General features: G+C 43.1%; 1 protein-coding gene across 6 annotated transcripts in view; it reads left to right on the forward strand.

The window, feature by feature from the left end:
- Positions 1-18,918, forward strand: part of abr.S (ABR, RhoGEF and GTPase activating protein S homeolog) — a 225,708-nt gene that overhangs the window by 191,380 nt on the left and 15,410 nt on the right. Inside the window, exon 1 of one of the 6 annotated variants that reach the window (XM_018248357.2) lies at positions 8,145-8,633. Within the exon in view, the coding sequence (XP_018103846.1) occupies positions 8,472-8,633 (162 nt within the window). The 5' untranslated portion in view covers positions 8,145-8,471. 6 annotated transcript variants of the gene reach the window in all.

Below are 18,918 nucleotides of genomic sequence, written 5' to 3' on the forward strand. Positions count from 1 at the left end.
TGTTTTGAAGTCTTCTGCTGTCAGGCAATCTCCCAGAACAAATGAGATTTATCTTTTCCTTTATGAGCTGCAGGCTTGAGCTGCCCTGCACTGCCGTCTTTGTCGTTATTTGGGAAGCAAAATGTATCCAGCTGTAGCATCAAATAGCTTTTTGTCTGGCTGCAGCCGTCCTTATCAGCTTCTGTCAGGAGCCTGTATCACAAATGGCAGCAAAGCGGCATCGACAAGGGCGAGACTAAGCACCCGGTGCCAGTCATTATTGAACATAAGCCTTTCTGTCACAGCACGAGAGTTCATAGGAACTGTCGCGAGTGCATTAGCACAGGCGATTCTTCATTCAAGCAGGAGGAATGCAGTTCGGGGAGATTGTCGCCCCGCAGAAGAGGCGATTAGTCACAACGCGACTCAGATTCGGGGAGATTAGTCGCCTAGTGACACATCTCCTCTTCTTCGGGGCGACTAATCCCCCCCCGAATTGTCTCCCGCAGGCTAGAATGTAAATCGCCGGCAATCAGTGTCATTCGTTTTTTGAAGCCGCCCGACGATGCCTCACGAGGAAACTTCGGGCGACTTTGGAAATCGAATCGCCGCGAGTGCATAAGCACAGGCGATTCTTCATTCAAGCAGGCGGAATGCAGTTCGGGGAGATTGTCGCCCCGCAGAAGAGGCGTTTAGTCACAAGGCGACTCAGATTCGGGGAGATTAGTCGCCCAGTGACAAATCTCCTCTTCTTCGGGGCGACTAATCCCCCCCCCCCGAATTGTCTCCCGCAGGCTAGAATGTAAATCGCCGGTGGGATGGCAATCTGTGCCATTCGTTTTTTGAAGCCGCCCGACGTTGCCTCACGAGGAAACTTCGAGTGACTTCGGAAAACAAAGCTCTCCGAGTGCCATTCTGCTGGCGTTTTAGATTCTAGCCTGCAGAGGCAGTTGGGGGGGATTAGTCCCCCCGAAGAAGAGGCGATTTATCGCCGGGCAACTAAATCTCCCTGAATCTGAGCGTGTGTCTCTGCCAAAGCAAATAGACATACAGTAAACTAGGAAGATAATCCCTCAGCTAAACAGAATAATGTAGTCTTTCAGATACTATTTGCTGTGCTGTGTCTACACATTTGCATTTGAGAAAATATCATTCCCCCAATACTTTTTTGGACATCCATTTAACCCCCCATGATCTGCAGTATTTATTTAGTGTGATGTGATTGGCAGACAGTAAAGAAACTGCTCCTTCACTGGGTACTAATCTTTATTCCCTAGTGAGACACCACTGCAGTCTGTAAACCATATGTTTCTTATGGAGAGAGGGGGTTTATTTGTATTGTATTGTGTGTTTATTTATATAGCACCGCAAGCGTAAGCAGTGCTTTATAAGGCATAAACATGAACAGGGCTACAGTCAATATAAATGCAACTAATGAGAATAATTAGATACATAAGCGCTAGGAATGTCAGAACACAATAAGGAAGACGTTATGCTCTATCATTACTGATCCAATGGAAGATGAAGGGAGAGATTTACTAAAGGGCGAAGTGGCTAATGCTAGCGACTTTTCACCAGCGTTGCCACCCGCAGGGACAGCACCGATTTACTAACGGGCGCAGGCGCCAATTCGCTAGGGAAATAGACTGGCGCTAGCGATCATTCATACTCTATTGCCAAGCGACTTTTTGCTCTGGCGAACGGACACAAATTCACTAAAATGCGGATTTTACTGAGCGTTACCTCTTTCGCCAGACTTGCCTTCGCCAGCTCAGACCAAGAGAAGTGCAATTGAATGCATAGATCTTCCTCAATCTTCTGTTAAGGTGGCCATTCACGCCAAACGAGCGGATCTCTCTCCGATATGCCCACCTTGAGGTGGGCAATATCGGGCTGATCCGATCGTGGACCCTAGAACCCAACGATTGGATCCTAGGGAACGGGCGGGACCACATCAACGAACAGATGCAGCCGCGATCCGACGGGATTTTTAGTCCCATCCAATCGAGTCGGCCAGATCTCGATCGGGGAAGCCCGTCGGGGGCCCCCATACACGGGCCAATAAGCTGCCGACTCAGTCTGTCGGCAGCTTTTATCGGCCCTTGTATGGCCACCATTACTTACATCATATTCTGAGTGGAAAATGCATCAAAGTTCAAAAAACACTGGCGACTTTTCCTCTTTTCAGAATGATTGGCTGCAAAAGTCCTTAAAAAAAAATTTTTCCTATTCGGTTTTCTCCGTATGTTTTCTAACATATGGAACATAAACTATACAGTGGGCTCATGTGTAGCGCAATATAACAACTCGATTGTCTTTATTAATGTTCCCTGGACTTGTGTAATAAACAGTGGAAATGTAAAGTATTTGCTCATACAACTTTAAATATCCCGCCATATGCAAATTTAGTGAATCAGCGTTGTCTGAGCGAATTTTCGCCTGGCGTCGCTGGCGATGGGTGTGAAGTGGTCGCTGGCGACTTTTTGCCGGTTAGAAAATCTGCCCCTAAGCCTCTTGTATTGTTGTTGTCTGTCCTGCTGTGTGTCATTACTGCTTCCCAGTGTGGGGTTCCCCCTTCTTCTGCCCCTGCATATCAAGAAGCCACGAGTCCTGTATTCATATCACTTATCAGCCATATTGGGAGGGAGTGTACAGATATTCAGCTGACCTGCCCACAGGGATATAGTGAATAAAGTACCCCCTTTTGTAAAATATAAGGATATTATAAGTTACCGAGGAGTTTCATGACCATATAAAAACACGAGGCCGAAGGCCGAGTGTTTTTATACAGGTCAGGAAACTCCGAGGTAACTTCTAATATCCTCATATTTTACAACTGGGGGTACTTTATTTATTATAATACACAAGTTTCGGTGAGTCATGTGACAGAAATGACATCAGAACTCACCATTTATAACTGATGACATCAGAACTCACCGTTTATAAGGATATAATTTACAGGGTATTCATGGCTTTTGTGTATTATATATAAATATCCATTTGATAGTTGCTACCTCAATGTTTCCCATTATATTTAATGAGTATTGTAGAATGTGTGCATACCTTATTATATTGTTACCATGTGCTGGACAGATAAGACTTCGGTGGCGCCCCAGTGTTATTTATATGTGCTGCAAGACTCCTAAATGTCATTATCCATAATGGGAAGCTATTGCATAACTGCTATTGTGTCAATACCACTATGGGGCAGATTTATTTGTATCTGCATTGGTGTTTTGCCACAATTCAGGTAAATTGAAGTAAGAAGAAAAAAATCATAACAGTTGAGGTGTCCTATCAGTGGCTGGATAGGTTTTACTTCTAAGGGTTCGTTCATACGAGAAGATTCGGGGAGATTTTGTCGCCTGGCGACTAATCGCCTCTTCTTCTGGGCGACAATCTCCCTGAACTGCCTCTGCGTGTCTTTCCATCCGCTGTAATGAAAAGTCGCCTGGGCTAAAGCACTCGCGACACTCCGTCTTCCGAAGTTTCCTCGTGAGGCAACTTCGGGCGACTTCTGAAAATGCAGCCCCGCGTGTGCTTTAGCGCAGGCGACTTTTACATGATTTTAGGGATGAAATTTAGTTCGACCAGGCACTTTGCATTCGACTGAATCTGAATCCTGCTGAATAAAGGCCGAACCCTGAACTGAATCCTGGATTTGGCGCATCCCTAGTATTGTATCTGCATTTTAAAATACAGTACATGTAATTGTTTCATTTCTTTAAGAAAATGCTTTTGTGGTGGTAAATCTTAATGGGTTGGTTGAAACGGGCCTCCCTGAATTAGAGTAGATATTCCTATACTTTCATTATGTGAATCATAGCTTTAGTATCATTTACTGTGCATTCTAATTAGATTTTTCTACCCATACCCAGAAATATATCCCATGTGAACTCCCCAATATCAAGTATGGTAAAATAACAGTATATATATATATTAGCGAGTATGTGAGCAGCACGTATTACGACAACATCTTGAAAGTTTATTGTATTCTGGGAAATCATTTCTTCTTTTCCTCACATATTAAATATTGCTTTGCGGTTTCCACTTTTCAGCCGAATGGGTTTCCCAGATGTCCTTCATCCCTCCGCTCAACATCGATTCTACATCTAAGCACAACAATCTTGTAGGCCAATTAAATCGGAATGTCTGTGGCACGTCTCAAGGATAAAGTAGCTTGATTTTGAGATGGAAACAGTGTTAAGGGGGTGCAAAATTCTGTTTCTGCACAGATATTTGTTGGGATAGGGTAAAGAAAGTTTTTGCTGAGGGACTATAACTTACAATTGTTTCATCCTTTCAAACTTTTGGCGGGTTATTTACAAAGGGCAGAACTCCACGGGGCGACGTTATCCGATTCATTGTGCTGAGAGGAAACGCAGGTGACCAGTCGGAGGCACTAAATATAATGTATGTGATGGAAACATCGCAGCTACAAACTACATGTGTCTGACTTACATTACTTTATATTTGGCGACCGGTCGCCTGTGTTTCCTCTCAGCGTGACGACTCGGATAACGTCACCCCATGGAGATCTGCCCTAAAGCTCAAAATGTTCTCATTATTTTATTAAAACCAACTCCCATCCACAATTTTAACTTAATTAGTAATAAAATAAATTAAAAATTTGATGCAGGAAAAGATTCGATAAAGTTGGAAGAAAAAAAAAATGAAATGTGCAAATTTTTTCTGAATATCCCCAAAAACCACTAAATAAAATAACTCGAATGAAACCCTGCGCAGATCATGATCTTCCCATTGTAAAAGAGACATCTGCCATTGACTTCTACTTGACCTCGGCAGGTTTGAGGTGGAATATTGTTGGATTCGCATTTTTAGCAGCCTCTGGGTATAATAAATCTTGAAAAATTCAAGTTTTTTTTCCCCCTTTAAAACCCTGAGCCAAATAATTTGTGTTTATGGTCTGGCTTTGTTCCAGATCACACAGAATATATTTGGGGTTGTGTTACCATCATGACCACAAGTTCCTGTACATGTACCAATAGAATACATATTCATTAAGTGTATGTTGTGAATAATCCCAAATGATATCTTTGTGCTATGATAGGTTGGTTCTTGGATCAGGCGGCTTTGAAAATGTAATGGTTGGTGCATTGGCAGATGAAGGCGTTTGTGGTAGCAAGAGAAAGGTGACAGTTTTGGGTTTAAACCCTTGTATGTAATTAGAGTGGCCATAGACACTAGTGATGTGCAGGCTTTTCCCGACCACCACCAGACCCCGACTTCTGGGTTCCTTTTATAGACTCGGCCGACCCGCGGATGATGTCACAAAAGGGGCGGGGCAAGAGCTGCGTGTCTATAAAAGTTCAACCCAGAACTTTCCCTAACATTTGAAGGCATAAAATCTTCTTATATTTATTCTTGGCAGTATATTTAGTGCAAGACTGTTGTTCATCAGCCAAGAGAACTCTAAGCTCACCGCTATTAAGGAATGCAAGAAGAAAATGCATAATACAGAATAAACCAATGGTTCTGTTAAAGTGGTCAGTATCCAAAATGTCTGTAGATGCTGATGACCTCATTGTGACATCATGATTACACTACAGTTTGTTGTGGGGTTTGCTCATTGGTGGTATGGCAGCTCCTGCTAGTAGTTCCCTTACTCACTCAACTCTTGGGAGCAGATTTATCAAGGGTCGAATTCCAAATTTTTGGTCAAAACTGTAAAATTCGACATGGGAGTTATTCAAATTGTTTTTTTTTTTGCTTTTTTTATTTTACTCGAATTCGACTATTCACCACCTAAAACCTGCCGAATTGCTGTGGTAGAGGTCCAGGGATCAAGTTTGAGTTGTTTGCAGCCTTCCTGACATTAGAGTTTTTTTCAGAGGAAAAAACTCAAATCAAGTTTTTCAAATCGAATTCGATCCGAGTTGTCGGGTCGATTCCCATTCATTCCCATTATTTTTTAATTGTACAAATTAATTTGGACAAATTTCGAATTTATGGGACTTTAAAGTAGTTTTTAAAAACTCATTTGAATTTGAAATTTGACCTTTCATAAATTTGCCTCTTAGTCTCAGGTCAGGGTGTTTACCCAAATCTTCTAAGGGTAGTGGCACACGAGAAGTTTCTCTGTTAATTGAAATCGCTGGCAGTATGTCCAAAGTTTCCTCCAGAGGCAGATTCGGGCGATTTAGCGAAACGTTGGGCATACCGCCAGCGAATTCAATTAACAGCAATGGAGAGGCATTTTTGGGAGATTTGTTGCCATCAGTCGCATAAAAAAAAAATCACGGGTAACAATCTTCTCTTGTGCCACTACCCTTAAAGGAGAAGCAAACCCTAAAGTAAAAAAAACCTACCCTACATAGACCCCCCCCCAGCCTAGCTGCTACCCCGGGCAAATGCCCCTAACTCCTTACTTACCCCTCGGTGCAGATTCTGTCCAGAGTTCACGGGCGCTATCTTCAGCCGATTCGGTAATCTTCAGGCCTTCTCCCGGCGATTCGTCAATTTCCGTGAGTTTTGGCGCATGCGCAATTGTCACGAGACAATGGCACTTCCCGAAGATTACAGAAGAGAAGAAGATGGCTGCCGTGAACTCCGCTGGATAGAATCTGCACAGAGGGGTAAGTAAAGAGTTAAAGGCATTTGCCCGGGGGGCAGCTAGGCTGGGGGGGTCTATTTAGGGAAGGGGGTAGGGTTTTTTATTTTAGGGTTTGCTTCTCCTTTAAGGGACAGCAGGGAGGTAGGTCTGCAGCTCCAAGCATTAGTAGCCAGCTATTATTAACCTGTATTTATACAGCACCAACCTATTACACAGCACTCCTCAATAAATGGGTGTATACACAGAATTAGGGATGCACTGAATCCAGGATTTGGTTCGGGATTTGGCCTTTTTCAGCAGGATTCAGATTTGGCGAATCCTTGCGCCTGGCCGAATTGAATCCGAATCCTAATTTGCATATGCAAATTAGGGGCGGGAAGGGAAATCACATGACTTTTCATCACAAAACAAGAAAGTAAATTATTTTCCCTTTCCCTACCCTAATTTACATATGCAAACTAGGATTCAGTTCGGTATTCAGCCGAATCTTTCATGAAAGATTCAGGGATTCGGACGAATCCCAAATAGTGAATTCGGTGCCTCCCTACACAGAATATACAGATTGAGTACAAAAATAAAACCTGTAACTGACAATAGGTAAAGCCCTGCCCAAAAGAGCTTGCAATCTATCTGCGCTTATAATACTACTTTACTAACAGCAGAGCAAAGTATTTAAAGACTGTGTCTTTACAGTATAAGTGGTACTGTATGCTTTGAGGTGTCAGGCTGAAGTTCTTATTATAATTAACTATAATAATTATATAAAAGAGTCTTTACTTTCACTTGTATGTTCTTAGCTGAGACTGACTGTTACTGATCACTGTGGATTTATATGTAGAGTTGTCCCGGCCAAAGTCTGCGGAGAACAAGTTCACTCCAGGGAGTACGTCAGATCCAAGTGGAATAAATGAAACAGGAACAAGTAGAGAACATGCAAGTTCATATGGGATTCGGCTTTATTCACAGGGTTCTTACTCTTGACTCCCCTTCGTTTCTCAAAGGTCTCGAGTTTTTCTCTGAAACATTCAGCGTTGCCATTTGTCATTCACTTAATGGATTCCCTGAATTGAAATGCATACATTCCAGGTGGGTTAAAGGGAATCTACACCCCGAAAAAAAAAAAAAAGAATTCTAAATACCTTTCTGATATACTTCTCATCCGAGTCTGTTAAATAGCTGGCTTTTGCTACATCGTTGCAGAAGTCAGAACCAGCGGTTCAGGGAATATTAAACTGCTTTTGATAGCAAAATAAAAACAACTTTAAATCCTTTTTTTAATGAAGATATGGTGGAACGTTGCTTAGAATGACATATTCTTTATTCTGGACAAATTTTACCTGTTTAGATGGAATGGGTTGTGTCTGTAAGTGATTGACAGCTCCAGGATTAAATGCAGCAGAGAAACAATGAGTTTAGTGTTGTTTTCTCTCCTGTGAATTGTTGGCTGTGCAATTCTGCTTCATTCTCACAGTGTGGCATATGAGCAGTTAACAGATTTTGGAGGGGAGGAGTCAGCAGAAAGAGGGCGGTGTCTGGAGCACATTCAGTGGGGGCTTAAGGCTGTGAGCGGCGTTGCAGTTGGGCTGTGTGTGTGCAGCAGTCAGTGAGCTCCAGAATTCTATTCATTTGCTTCATGTACAAAGCTGAGTGGGGGTCCCATTCCCAGCAGGACAGAATATCTTATCAGTGACTTGCTGTTGTGCAATGATGACTTTGTGACCGGTGCAGGCTGCGGCATGAGTGGTGACATACACAAAAGCCAGTGAGCTGGTGGGTGGGTAAAGGTAACTGGGTTTGTGCGTTTGCTCAGGTGTTCCGAGGAATTCCGTTTGCTCCTAGAGAGCTGAAACCACATCGCAGCTAAAAGGAATACACTGAGATCTGTAGATTGTCTGCTCTGCGGGGAACTCCACTTACCATGACGCAAGTTTTAGTGCAGACAGATTGCAATCTAAACTCTGTTTGTGACCATCTCGAACGCTGTTGCCTTGACAGCTTAAAGGAGCCCGGGGCCAAGCGCTCCTCCAACACAGGGGCCCGACTGTGGGGCCGAGTGCGCAATAAGCTGCTGCGACAAAAGGTAACAAGTTATACAATACACTTCTTGCTCTTGACTTCTGCTTATTATATACGGAACCAGCCCAGGCTCTTTATTAAGCTTTTCATTGTAAACTGCATGTTTTCTGCTGTGATAATAAGTATACAAAGGTTCAGTATGTCAGGCATGCTGGGAGTTGTAGTTCTGCAACACTTGTAGACATGCAAGCTGCATTAGAAATAGTGGATCCTACCAAAACCTATTTTGCCTGTGGCACCATCATTCCCACTAGCCCCTGGTCTTTTCACTGGACTTCTAATATATTATATCCTTTATTTTTCTTTACAGCCCATCTGAAATCTTTTCCTTTATTTTAGCACAAACTCTATTACCTGCTATGGGCACTATTACCTGCTGGAAATACTCCGTTGCTATTCTACTATAAGGCTAAGGGTTAAGGTTACTCCATGATGATGATGAAGAAGAAGGTTATTTTACCTTCAGGATCCATGAATACTTCCTATAAATTAAATGGCAGACAGCATTATTACTCTAATGGGCAGATTTATTAAGGGTCGAATTGAAAAAATTTTTTATGGTCAAATCCTGCCTGCGATTTTCATTCTAACTGGCGGGAGGCAGTTTGGGGAGATTAGTCGCCCGAAGAAGAGGTGATTTGTTGCCGGGTGACTAATTTCCCTGAATCTGGGCGTGTGCCCTGACCCTAAACGTTAACATTTTTCTCTCCCTAACGACCGCTTTTAGTGCAATCTGACAAATCAGTCAAATTAACGTAAAGTTAGTGGGCACAATCTAACGATACTTAGTCCGACATTGGTCAGAAAATCAATGTGGCAGGTTAGAAGATTTTCATGGTTCACAGTGAAACGTATCCATTGTCCAATTGTTTGCAGGGCCAAGCAGACCGTATTCCTGGCTTCAACTGGACGATATCGCTTGAAATGATAATTATAGTTGATGGACAAATTATATATTTACCGATCGTGTCAAGATAAGCTTGGACTAACGAAAAGATCTTCTAAAAATCTATGGCCAGCTTAATCAATTAATGTAGAGCTCAGATAAACATTGGTTTATCTCACTTGCTATTTAGCAGAGTAAAGGAGGCCATACGCTGGCCAATAATAGCTGCCAACAGACCAAGTAGGCATCTTATTGGCCCGTGTGTGGGGCCCTCCGATGGGCTTCCTAGGGCCCACGATTGGATCATCCGAAGAATTCTCCCCCTCTTATCAGTATTTGGAGAGGGAGTAAAGGTGGCCATACATGGAGAGATCCGCTCGTTTGGCGATGTCCCCAAACGAGCAGTTCTCCCTCCGATATGATATCGGGCTGATCCGATCGTGGGCCCTAGGGCCCAACGATCGGATCCTAACGATGCCTAACGGGCGGTCGGATCCGACCGCATCAACGAATAGATGCGGCCGCGATCCAACGGGATTTTTTGTCCCATCCGATCGAGATCTATCTAGATCGGTGAAGCCCGTTGGGGGGGGCCCCATTCACGGGGCAATAAGCTCTCGACATGGTCTGTCGGCAGCTTTTATCGGCCCGTGTATGGCCACCTTAAGCAGACGGCGAAAAGGGGGTGGGAAGTGGGCAGGTAGGGTGCTCTGTGTGCCGGACCCTTCAGAAGATTGTTTGCAGGGGGGCCCGGCACATAGCAGTTACGCCGGTGTCTCTGGGCATTTGTGGGGTATTTTAGCAATATTAAGCCCAACTATCTTTTATTAAACACTCTGTTTTTTCTACCTTTAAAATTCTCTCTGCTTGATAAGACATAGCAGGCTAGCCCTGTAGGAATCATCAGATTGGCTCTATAACAAGCTGCACCCACACACTGCACTGCTTATGCCAAAAATCAAAACACAAACATCCTCTCCGTCTCACGGTCCAGTTATTATCTCACGTAACCCTTCCAGTGTTCACAAAGGCATTGTTGAGAGTTTTAGTTCAGCAGTAGCTGCGGAGCTAGAGCGGAATAACTTGGTAAAGCATTAGAACGTAGCTTATCCCAGATTTGACATGTGCCTAATCCCCACCCCCTTTATAAAAAGGTATATGCTCTACTTTTAGGAACACACGCTCAGATTCAGGGAGATTAGTCACCCAGCAACAAATCTCCTCTTCTTCGGGGCGACTATTTCTCTGCCTCCTGCCAGCTAGAATCGAAAATCACCAGCGGGATGGCACTTGGAGCCCGAAGTTTCCTCGTGGGGCAGCTTCGGACGACTTTGGAAAACAAAGCACACCGATTGCCATCCCGCCGGCGATTTACATTCTAGCCGACGGGAGGCAGTTCTGGAGAATTAGTCGTCCTGAAGAAGAGGAGATTTGTCGTTGGGCGACTAATCTCCCCTAATCTGAGTTTGTGTCTCTGCCCTTAAAGATATTAATGTACTTGCGCCCCAACTCCTGCCAAGGTACAATATAACATAACAAGATAATCCTAAAATCCCAGCTGATGCTTTGCTGATGATAGACCTACAAAGATTGGGTATTTCAATGAACACCAGTGCTGCTCCAATGGCTTTGAATATAATGTATATTGATTTGGTTTTGGTAAATAAATGCATATCATGCTCTGGCCATTAATCTGGAGGTACTTTCTTCTACCCCACCCAACCCGACCCCAGAACTTGAGTATTCCCTTTGTGCTGCATAGTCTTCAGGTAAGAGGAGAGATTGCTGGCCAAGCATTACAGACTCATAGCTGCTGTTCAGTTGCACTTACTGAAGCTTGTGAGTTGCACATGCAAATATTCAATTTCAATATCTTGTGCACATCCCTCCCTTTGAAGTCTCGGTGTATGCGGAATCTTAGCTATTCGCTCCCACAGGACAGACCCAGGAGAATGCCGATGAAATGTGAGTGGATAATTGGATGCTGGACATCACATAACTTCAGAGGAATAGTCGGACTTTAGAATTTTGAGTAAATATGGCAGTGCCTTTAATCTAATTACCTTCTGCAGCAGAACATCAATAAAGCAAAAAAACCAAGATCTGTTCTGGATCCTCTTGGGTACTGGGGCAAAACCAGCCTTCCTGTAATGAAAAACATCGAAAACTGCATCTCTCTGAAATATGAGAGTAATGTTCATAGAATAGTAAGGGTTATACCAACCTTCCCCTCATTGTTTTAATTTACAGATGTATACAGTTCCGTTGTCCACATGCTTTTGATCATGAAAAGTTCAACCTAAAGCCCCCAAACCACTTTAAAATCACAGCTCTCGAAGTGGAAGTTTAAGGATATTAGGAGGGCCCTGGTTGGGTATCTCGAATATAAAGTAGTTACAGGAGATGTCATGCAGGGCTCTGTACTAGGTCCCTTGCTTTTCAACTTGTTTATTAATGACCTGGAGGTGGCCATTGAAAGTACTGTTTCTATTTGTGCAGATGAGACTAAATTGTGCAGAACTATAGGTTCCATGCAGGATGCTGACACTTTGCACAGTGATTTGTCTAAACTGGAAAACTGGGCAGCAAACTGGAAAATGAGGTTCAATGTTGATAAATGCAGGTTATGCACTTTGGCAAAAATAATATAAATGCAAGTTATACACTAAATGGCAGTGTGTTGGGAGTTTCCTTAAATGAGAAGGATCTTGGGGTCTTTGTAGATAACAAGTTGTCTAATTCTGGGCAGTGTCATTCTGTGGCTACTAAAGCAAATAAAGTTCTTGTATAAAAAAGGGCATTAACTCAAGGGATGAAACATAATTGTGTCTCTTTATAGGTCCCTGGTGAGGCCTCATCTGGAGTATGGGGGCAGTTTTGGACTCCAGTCCTTAAGAGGGATATAAATGAGCTGGAGAGAGTGCAGAGACTAAGTGCAACTAAACTGGTTAGAGGGAGGGAAGAGTTAAATTATGAGGGGAGACTGACAAGGTTGGGGTTGTTTTCTCTGGAAAAAAGGCGCTTGTGAGGGGACATGATTAGACTTTACAAGTACATTAGAGGACATTATAGACAAATAGCAGGGGATCTTTTTACCCATAAAGAGAATCACGTACCAGAGGCCTCCCCTTCAGACTAGAGGAAAAGAAGTTTCATTTAAAGGAACAGAGTAGGGGGTTCATCACAGTGAGGACAGTGAGGTTGGGGAATGCACTGCCGGGTGATGATTCAGTTAATGACTATAAGAGGGACTTGGATGATTTCTTGGACAGACATAATACAAAGGCTATTGTGATACTAAACTCTATAGTTAGTATAGATATGGGGATATATCATTTATGTGACAGTAGGGAGGGGTGTGTGTATGGGGCTGGGTTTTCATTTGGAGGGGTTGAACTTGATGGACTTTGTCTTTTTTCAACCCAATTTAATTTAACGATGTAACTATGTAACTATGTATGACCAGCACACACCTAGTGATGTCACACATTGGTCACTCATATACTGGGCACCTGCACACGCTGCACCTAGAAGTTAAGAGCAGATCCGAGGGGCAATAAGTGTAGGTGCATTAAACTAATGTACTTGTTGCTCTGTACACACGCTAACCTAGTCATGCACATAGTCTGGGTTTCACTACTCCTTCGAGGAATACTTTGCTATAAATTTAGAGAATATTTAGCACTTTTTATAATCTTGCCAGAGAAGGAAAAACATTAGGAGAAATCAAACTGCTTTCACTCTTCAGCTTCCAGGTACTTGTGAGCTTTCTGGAAACGGGAGAATCTGCTTTAGGGCAGAGACACACAGGGAGAGTAGACGCCCAGCGACAAATCTCCTTTCTTCGGGGCGACTAATCTCCCCAAACCTTCTTCCCTGCCTTCCCGCCGGCTAGAATGAAAATCGCCGACGGGATGGCACTTGGAGTGCTTCGTTTTCCGAAGTTGCCTCACTAGAAAACTTTGGGTGACTTCGGAAATTGAAGCGATCAGAGTGCCATTTCAAAGCATTTGTTTTTTAGACGGGGTCAGTGACCCCATTTGAAAGCTGGAAAGAGTGAGAAGACTTCAAATAATTCAAAAGCTACAACAACAAAAAAATGAAGGCCATTTGAAAAGTTGATAAGAACTGGGCATTCTAAAACATACTAAAAGTTAACTTAAAGGTGAACAACTCCTTTAACAATGTTTAGATCAGTCTCTTGTACAATTAACTCCTCTCCATAAAACTGGCCATAGATGTAAAGATTTTTAAAAGATCTTTTCGTTATCGTGAGACCAAGATTATCTTGAAACGATTGTTTAAATGTACGATTTGTCCATCAACTTAAAAGACCATTTCAAGCGATATTGTCTAGTTGAAGCCAGGAAAACTGAGGGGAGCTGCCTGCTTGGCCCTGCAAACATAGATAGATTTTTTTAACCTGGCCGATCAATTCTCTGACAGATGTTGGACGAAAAACCGTTAGATGCGCAATCGTTCGATTCCCACTAACCGCACGATAATGTGACGGATTGTTTGGATTGCACTTAAATCAGTCGTTCATCGTGGAAAAATCTTTGCGTCTATTGGGACCTTTAGCCTCAGACAGACACGAAAAATGGAGTAAGGGTGGTGGCACATGGGGAGATTAGTCGCACAAAGATTTATCGGTTGGCGACTAATCTCCCCGTGTGCCACCACCCTTACCCCCATTTTCTCCAGAAATGCCACCCCCCTAGCAAGAATGTGAATCGCCAGTGGGATGGCATGCGCGTCGCCTTTTCCGAAATCGCCCGAAGTTTGAGGTTTTTTTTTTATATAGAGCTCATTATTTGCATTTAAACCAGATGATTAGAGGAGGAGATAGTAAGGGTAAAAAAAGGGTAAAAAACCTCAACGGTCGCTTAGTGCTTTATAATAGAAAACAAATAAAATAGATATATTTTTTTTGCTTAAAATGAGTGATAACTCCTTCCTCAGACAGAAATAACATGTTATATCCCCCTTTTTAATACAATTGATCGATGGCTCCAACTAAAAATAAGCAAACGAGTTTAGTGCAGTTTAGATGCACTGAATCCAAGATTCCTCATTTTCTAGGATTCACAAACCCTTCAGTTTCCATACAAACGCCGGGCCCGTGTTACATATACCAATTTGCTGTCCAAACTGACAGATACATCAACTATTGGAAATTTTATAGAATGATAGAATCATTCTTGATCCACCAGAATCATAGGATTGTCCATCAAGACCAATTAGCTGTACATGCTCAGATTGTCTGGCAGTATGACAAAATTGCCCAAAATATTGGACAGTTTTAGGGGTTGGACTTTACTTTCACCCAGTATGGAGTATAAAGATCGCATCTACAGAATGTGTTCCTCCTTCCTTCATTCACAGTCTACATGTTGGTGTTTCACACTCACAAACTAGTACCAGATGTTCATCATAAACTTGGCCAACTTATGTTGTTCTCCTCCACCAACAGAACCTTTCCAGGTTCAATAACAAAGCTCATAGTTTTGGGCTGCCATTTGTGATTCATATGATTATCTGTTTAATAACACTTTTACCTTGATTATTTAAAGGTCTTCATTTTAGTTTCTGCCTTGGGTAAGGTGGATACAAACATCATGGCTGTTTTATAGCTGAGCAGAAGTCTGTGGATCTTGAATGGTTCTGGTGTGATGTGCCAACCTTATTACATTTGCACTTATAAAGAAAAGGAATTTTAGGCTTTGGAGAAGACTTTGGCATGTGAGGTTTACATTATGAGATACAGATTGTGCTGACATTTTGGGAAACAATGAGAACAATATCATGATGGGGCAGAAGAAGGACATTGTGAGGAGCAGTAGGCTTTAGTACAGGGTGGGGATGACATTGTCTGTAGTTAGTAAGACATAGTGTTAATTGAGATAAGACCTAAGGGATGGAATGGGTGTATTGGTGAATGCTTGGATAGGGAGTTCAGTGCTTGGTGCATAGGCCTCACGTCAAGAGAATGTGAAAAACAAACAGATGAAGAAAGCAGGGGGTTAAGGTTGCAGCTATTGCATCGATTTATTGTAATGAGTGTAACAGGTACAAGAGTGATCACTGAGGTTGGAATGTTTTAAGGAAAAAACATGCCCTATGTATAGACAATAAAGAATGAGGGCATATTGGTTATGTTTTAAAAAGGGAAATTTTGTTTTATGTTTTTTGGGGACTTCACTTCCTGGACCAGCTTCCGTATGAGGCTCTTCTTAGATACCTTTGCCTTTAATCATATTGAGTCAAACCGAAAGCCTGTATGATGATTAAATATCTGAGTCAAGATATTCTTGTGCGTATGGTTATCTGATTGTAGATCTTTTCTCATACAGTCAGCTCACTGAGCGCTTGCTGGAGGGCAGTCTCCTTTGTGATAACCCATCATGACTTGTTTACGTGGAAGACATTTTTTCATTCCCAGACTGAGCATCAAAGTGATTATCTGTCGTTTATAAGCCTGAGAAAAACATCAAGGGGAAGATCGCTTTGGAGGATACAGCAAGAACATAAGCAATAACAAATTGTGCTTAGCAGAATATGGGACGTTGTGTGGATATTCCCACGATGTTGACCTCCTTTTATTATTATTATTATTATTATTATTATTAACATGTATTTTTTAAGTATTGTGCAGCACTGTAAAATGAATTTGCTTATACAAAGAAATCACATGCATTACAAACATGTCACATAACAACCAGTACCGTTAGAAAGGTGAAAAAGGCCCTGTGCAAAAGAGCTTACAATCTAAAAGGGAAGGGAATGAGACACAAGGTTTGGGAGTTGGAAAGAACAGCAATAAGCAAGGTGAGAGATGTATGTGGTATCACTTGGTAGCCAGTGTCGGACTGGCCCGGAGGGACACCGGGAAAAAACCTGGTGGGCCCCCGCCGGGCCAGACCCCCAATACCAATATAAAAATTTAGAAAAAAAAAAAAATTTCGGCGATGCGCATCGCCGCTCGCACATGTGCATGGCGGCGTTCGAGCGGCGCATATGCACAGTCACAGTAGGGGGGGCGGGGGGCCCTGGACCAGCAGTCTGACCCTGTCTGACAGAGTGAGGGTAGGCTTCTCTAAATAAGTGAGTATTTTTAAGTTCTTTTGAAAGCAGAAAGGTTGGGATTAAGTCACAGACCGTTGTCTTGAATGCGAGCATGTGAGGAGGTAATGAGAGAAGAGTTAAGTAGCAGGTCAGTAGAGGAGCATAATAAGCGGTTGGGTGAGTATATAGAGATGAGTTCAGAGATGTAAGGAGGGCAGAGTTAGTAAGTGCTTTGAATGTCAGGGTCATTACTTTGAATTTTATTCTGAAAGTTAGCGTAAGCCAGTGTAGGGATTGTCAGAGTGGCATGGCAGAGTAGGAGCGGTTAATGAGGTCTATAAGCCTCGCGACAGTGTTCATTATGGACTGGTGACAATCTCTGAGGGGAAGGACAATTAATAGAGTTACAGTAGTCTAGACGTGATATGATGAGAACGTGAGTCAGAATTTTGGCAGCATCTTGAGTGATAAATGATCGTATTTTGGAAATGTTCCTTAGGTGGAAGTGACATGACTTAATAAGTGACTGGATGTGAGGAGCGAAGGACACGGCAGAATCTAGGATAACCCCAAGGACAAGGGGAGACAATAGTGGAATTGTTCGCTATGATGGATACTTCCGGGATGTTACGGGAGTTAGTTGGGGGAAAGAGAACCATTTCAGTTTTAGAGAGGTTTAATCACTGTTGCCCCAGGCCTGATCATGTTTCGTAGTGCAAAGTTAGACTAATTGTGTATGTAACTTATATAGAAACTTCTGTAACTTACATATACTGTACAGTAATGACGACACAGACAAAGTGACAAGGGCAGGCAAATATGTAGGGTTTAAATTTAGGGCAAACTTCATTGACCTCAATGAATTAAAAAACACAATGTAAATCCCACTGCCGCCCAATGAACTACTTATTATACTATTTTGGATTGAGTCGAACCCCGAATCCTTCGTGAAAGATTCGGTCGAATACCGAACCGAATCCAAATCTTAATTTGCATATGCAAATTAGGGCTGGGAAGGGAAAAACATTTTTTACTTCCTTGTTTTGTGACAAAAACACACGAGATTTCCCTCCCGCCCCTAATTTGTATATGCAAATTAGGATTTGGATCGGCTGGGCAGAAGGATTCGGCCAAATCCGAATCCTGCTGAAAAGGGCCGAATCCCGAATTGGTGCATCCCTACTTATTATAGAGTCATTTGTTTATATTAGATTTAATTTACTGAACGATATGAGCGTTTCCTACATGGACGTTTCAGCAGTGGAATAATTGGTTATTGGGCCCCACCAAAGATCGTTGGGCCCCTAAACTATGGGAACAAGACTTTTTCTATGAATATATGGAGCTGCTTATCAGTCAGTGCCGCTGGTTCCCCTGCAGTTGCAGAATCTCTATTCCTCTATAGCACTGATCCCCAACCAGTGGCTTGCAAGTAACATGTTGCTCCCAGTGGCCTCAAAGCAGGAGCTTATTTTTGAATTCTTGGTTTGGAGGCAAGTTTTGGTTGTATAAAAACCAGCTGTACTGACAGTCTCCTGTAGGCTGCCAGTCTACCCACAGGCCACCAAATAGCCAATCACAGCCCTTATTTGGCACCCCATGAACTATTTTAATGCTTCTGTTGCTCCCCAACTCTTTTTAAAATTGAATGGGATTCATGGGTAAACAAGGTTGGAAACCCCTGCCGTTCAGTCAAATGTTGTGCAAGTTTATCACAGTAGCACATCCAAATCCATCAAGTAGAACTTTTTGTTCTAAACTTACTTAAAGGGGAAGGAAACCTAGTCGGCGCAAAACCCCCACCCCCCCTCCCGTTTGTTGCCCACCCTCCCCCCCTGGCCTACCCGTCCCGCTGGGCAAATGCCCCTAACTTGTTACTTACCCTTCTGCGCAGGTCCAGTCCAGGGAGTTCATCGACGACATCTTCTTCCATGCGATCTTCTTCCTGCTGTGAACGGCGTTTTGGCGCATGCGCAGTAGGATCATTTCGCCGGTACGGATCTACTGCGCATGCGCCAAAAGTCACACGCATGCGCAGTAGATCGTACCGGCGAAATGATCCTACTGCACATGCGCCGTTCAAAGCAGGAAGAAGATCGCGTGGAAGAAGATGTCGTCGATGAACTCCGTGGACTGGACCTGCGCAGAAGGGTAAGTAACAAGTTAGGGGCATTTGCCCAGCGGGACGGGTAGGCCAGGGGGGAGGAGGGAGGGAGGGTGGGCAACAAACGGGAGGGGGGTGGGGGGTTTGTGCCGACTAGGTTTCCTTCCCCTTTAACTGCTAGTCGATCTTCTGTGTACAAGTGAAGTGGCCAAAAATTGTGGGGTCCTATGTATT

This window comes from Xenopus laevis, chromosome 2S (genome assembly GCF_017654675.1).
Source record: "Xenopus laevis strain J_2021 chromosome 2S, Xenopus_laevis_v10.1, whole genome shotgun sequence".
Classification (NCBI taxonomy): domain Eukaryota; kingdom Metazoa; phylum Chordata; class Amphibia; order Anura; family Pipidae; genus Xenopus; species Xenopus laevis.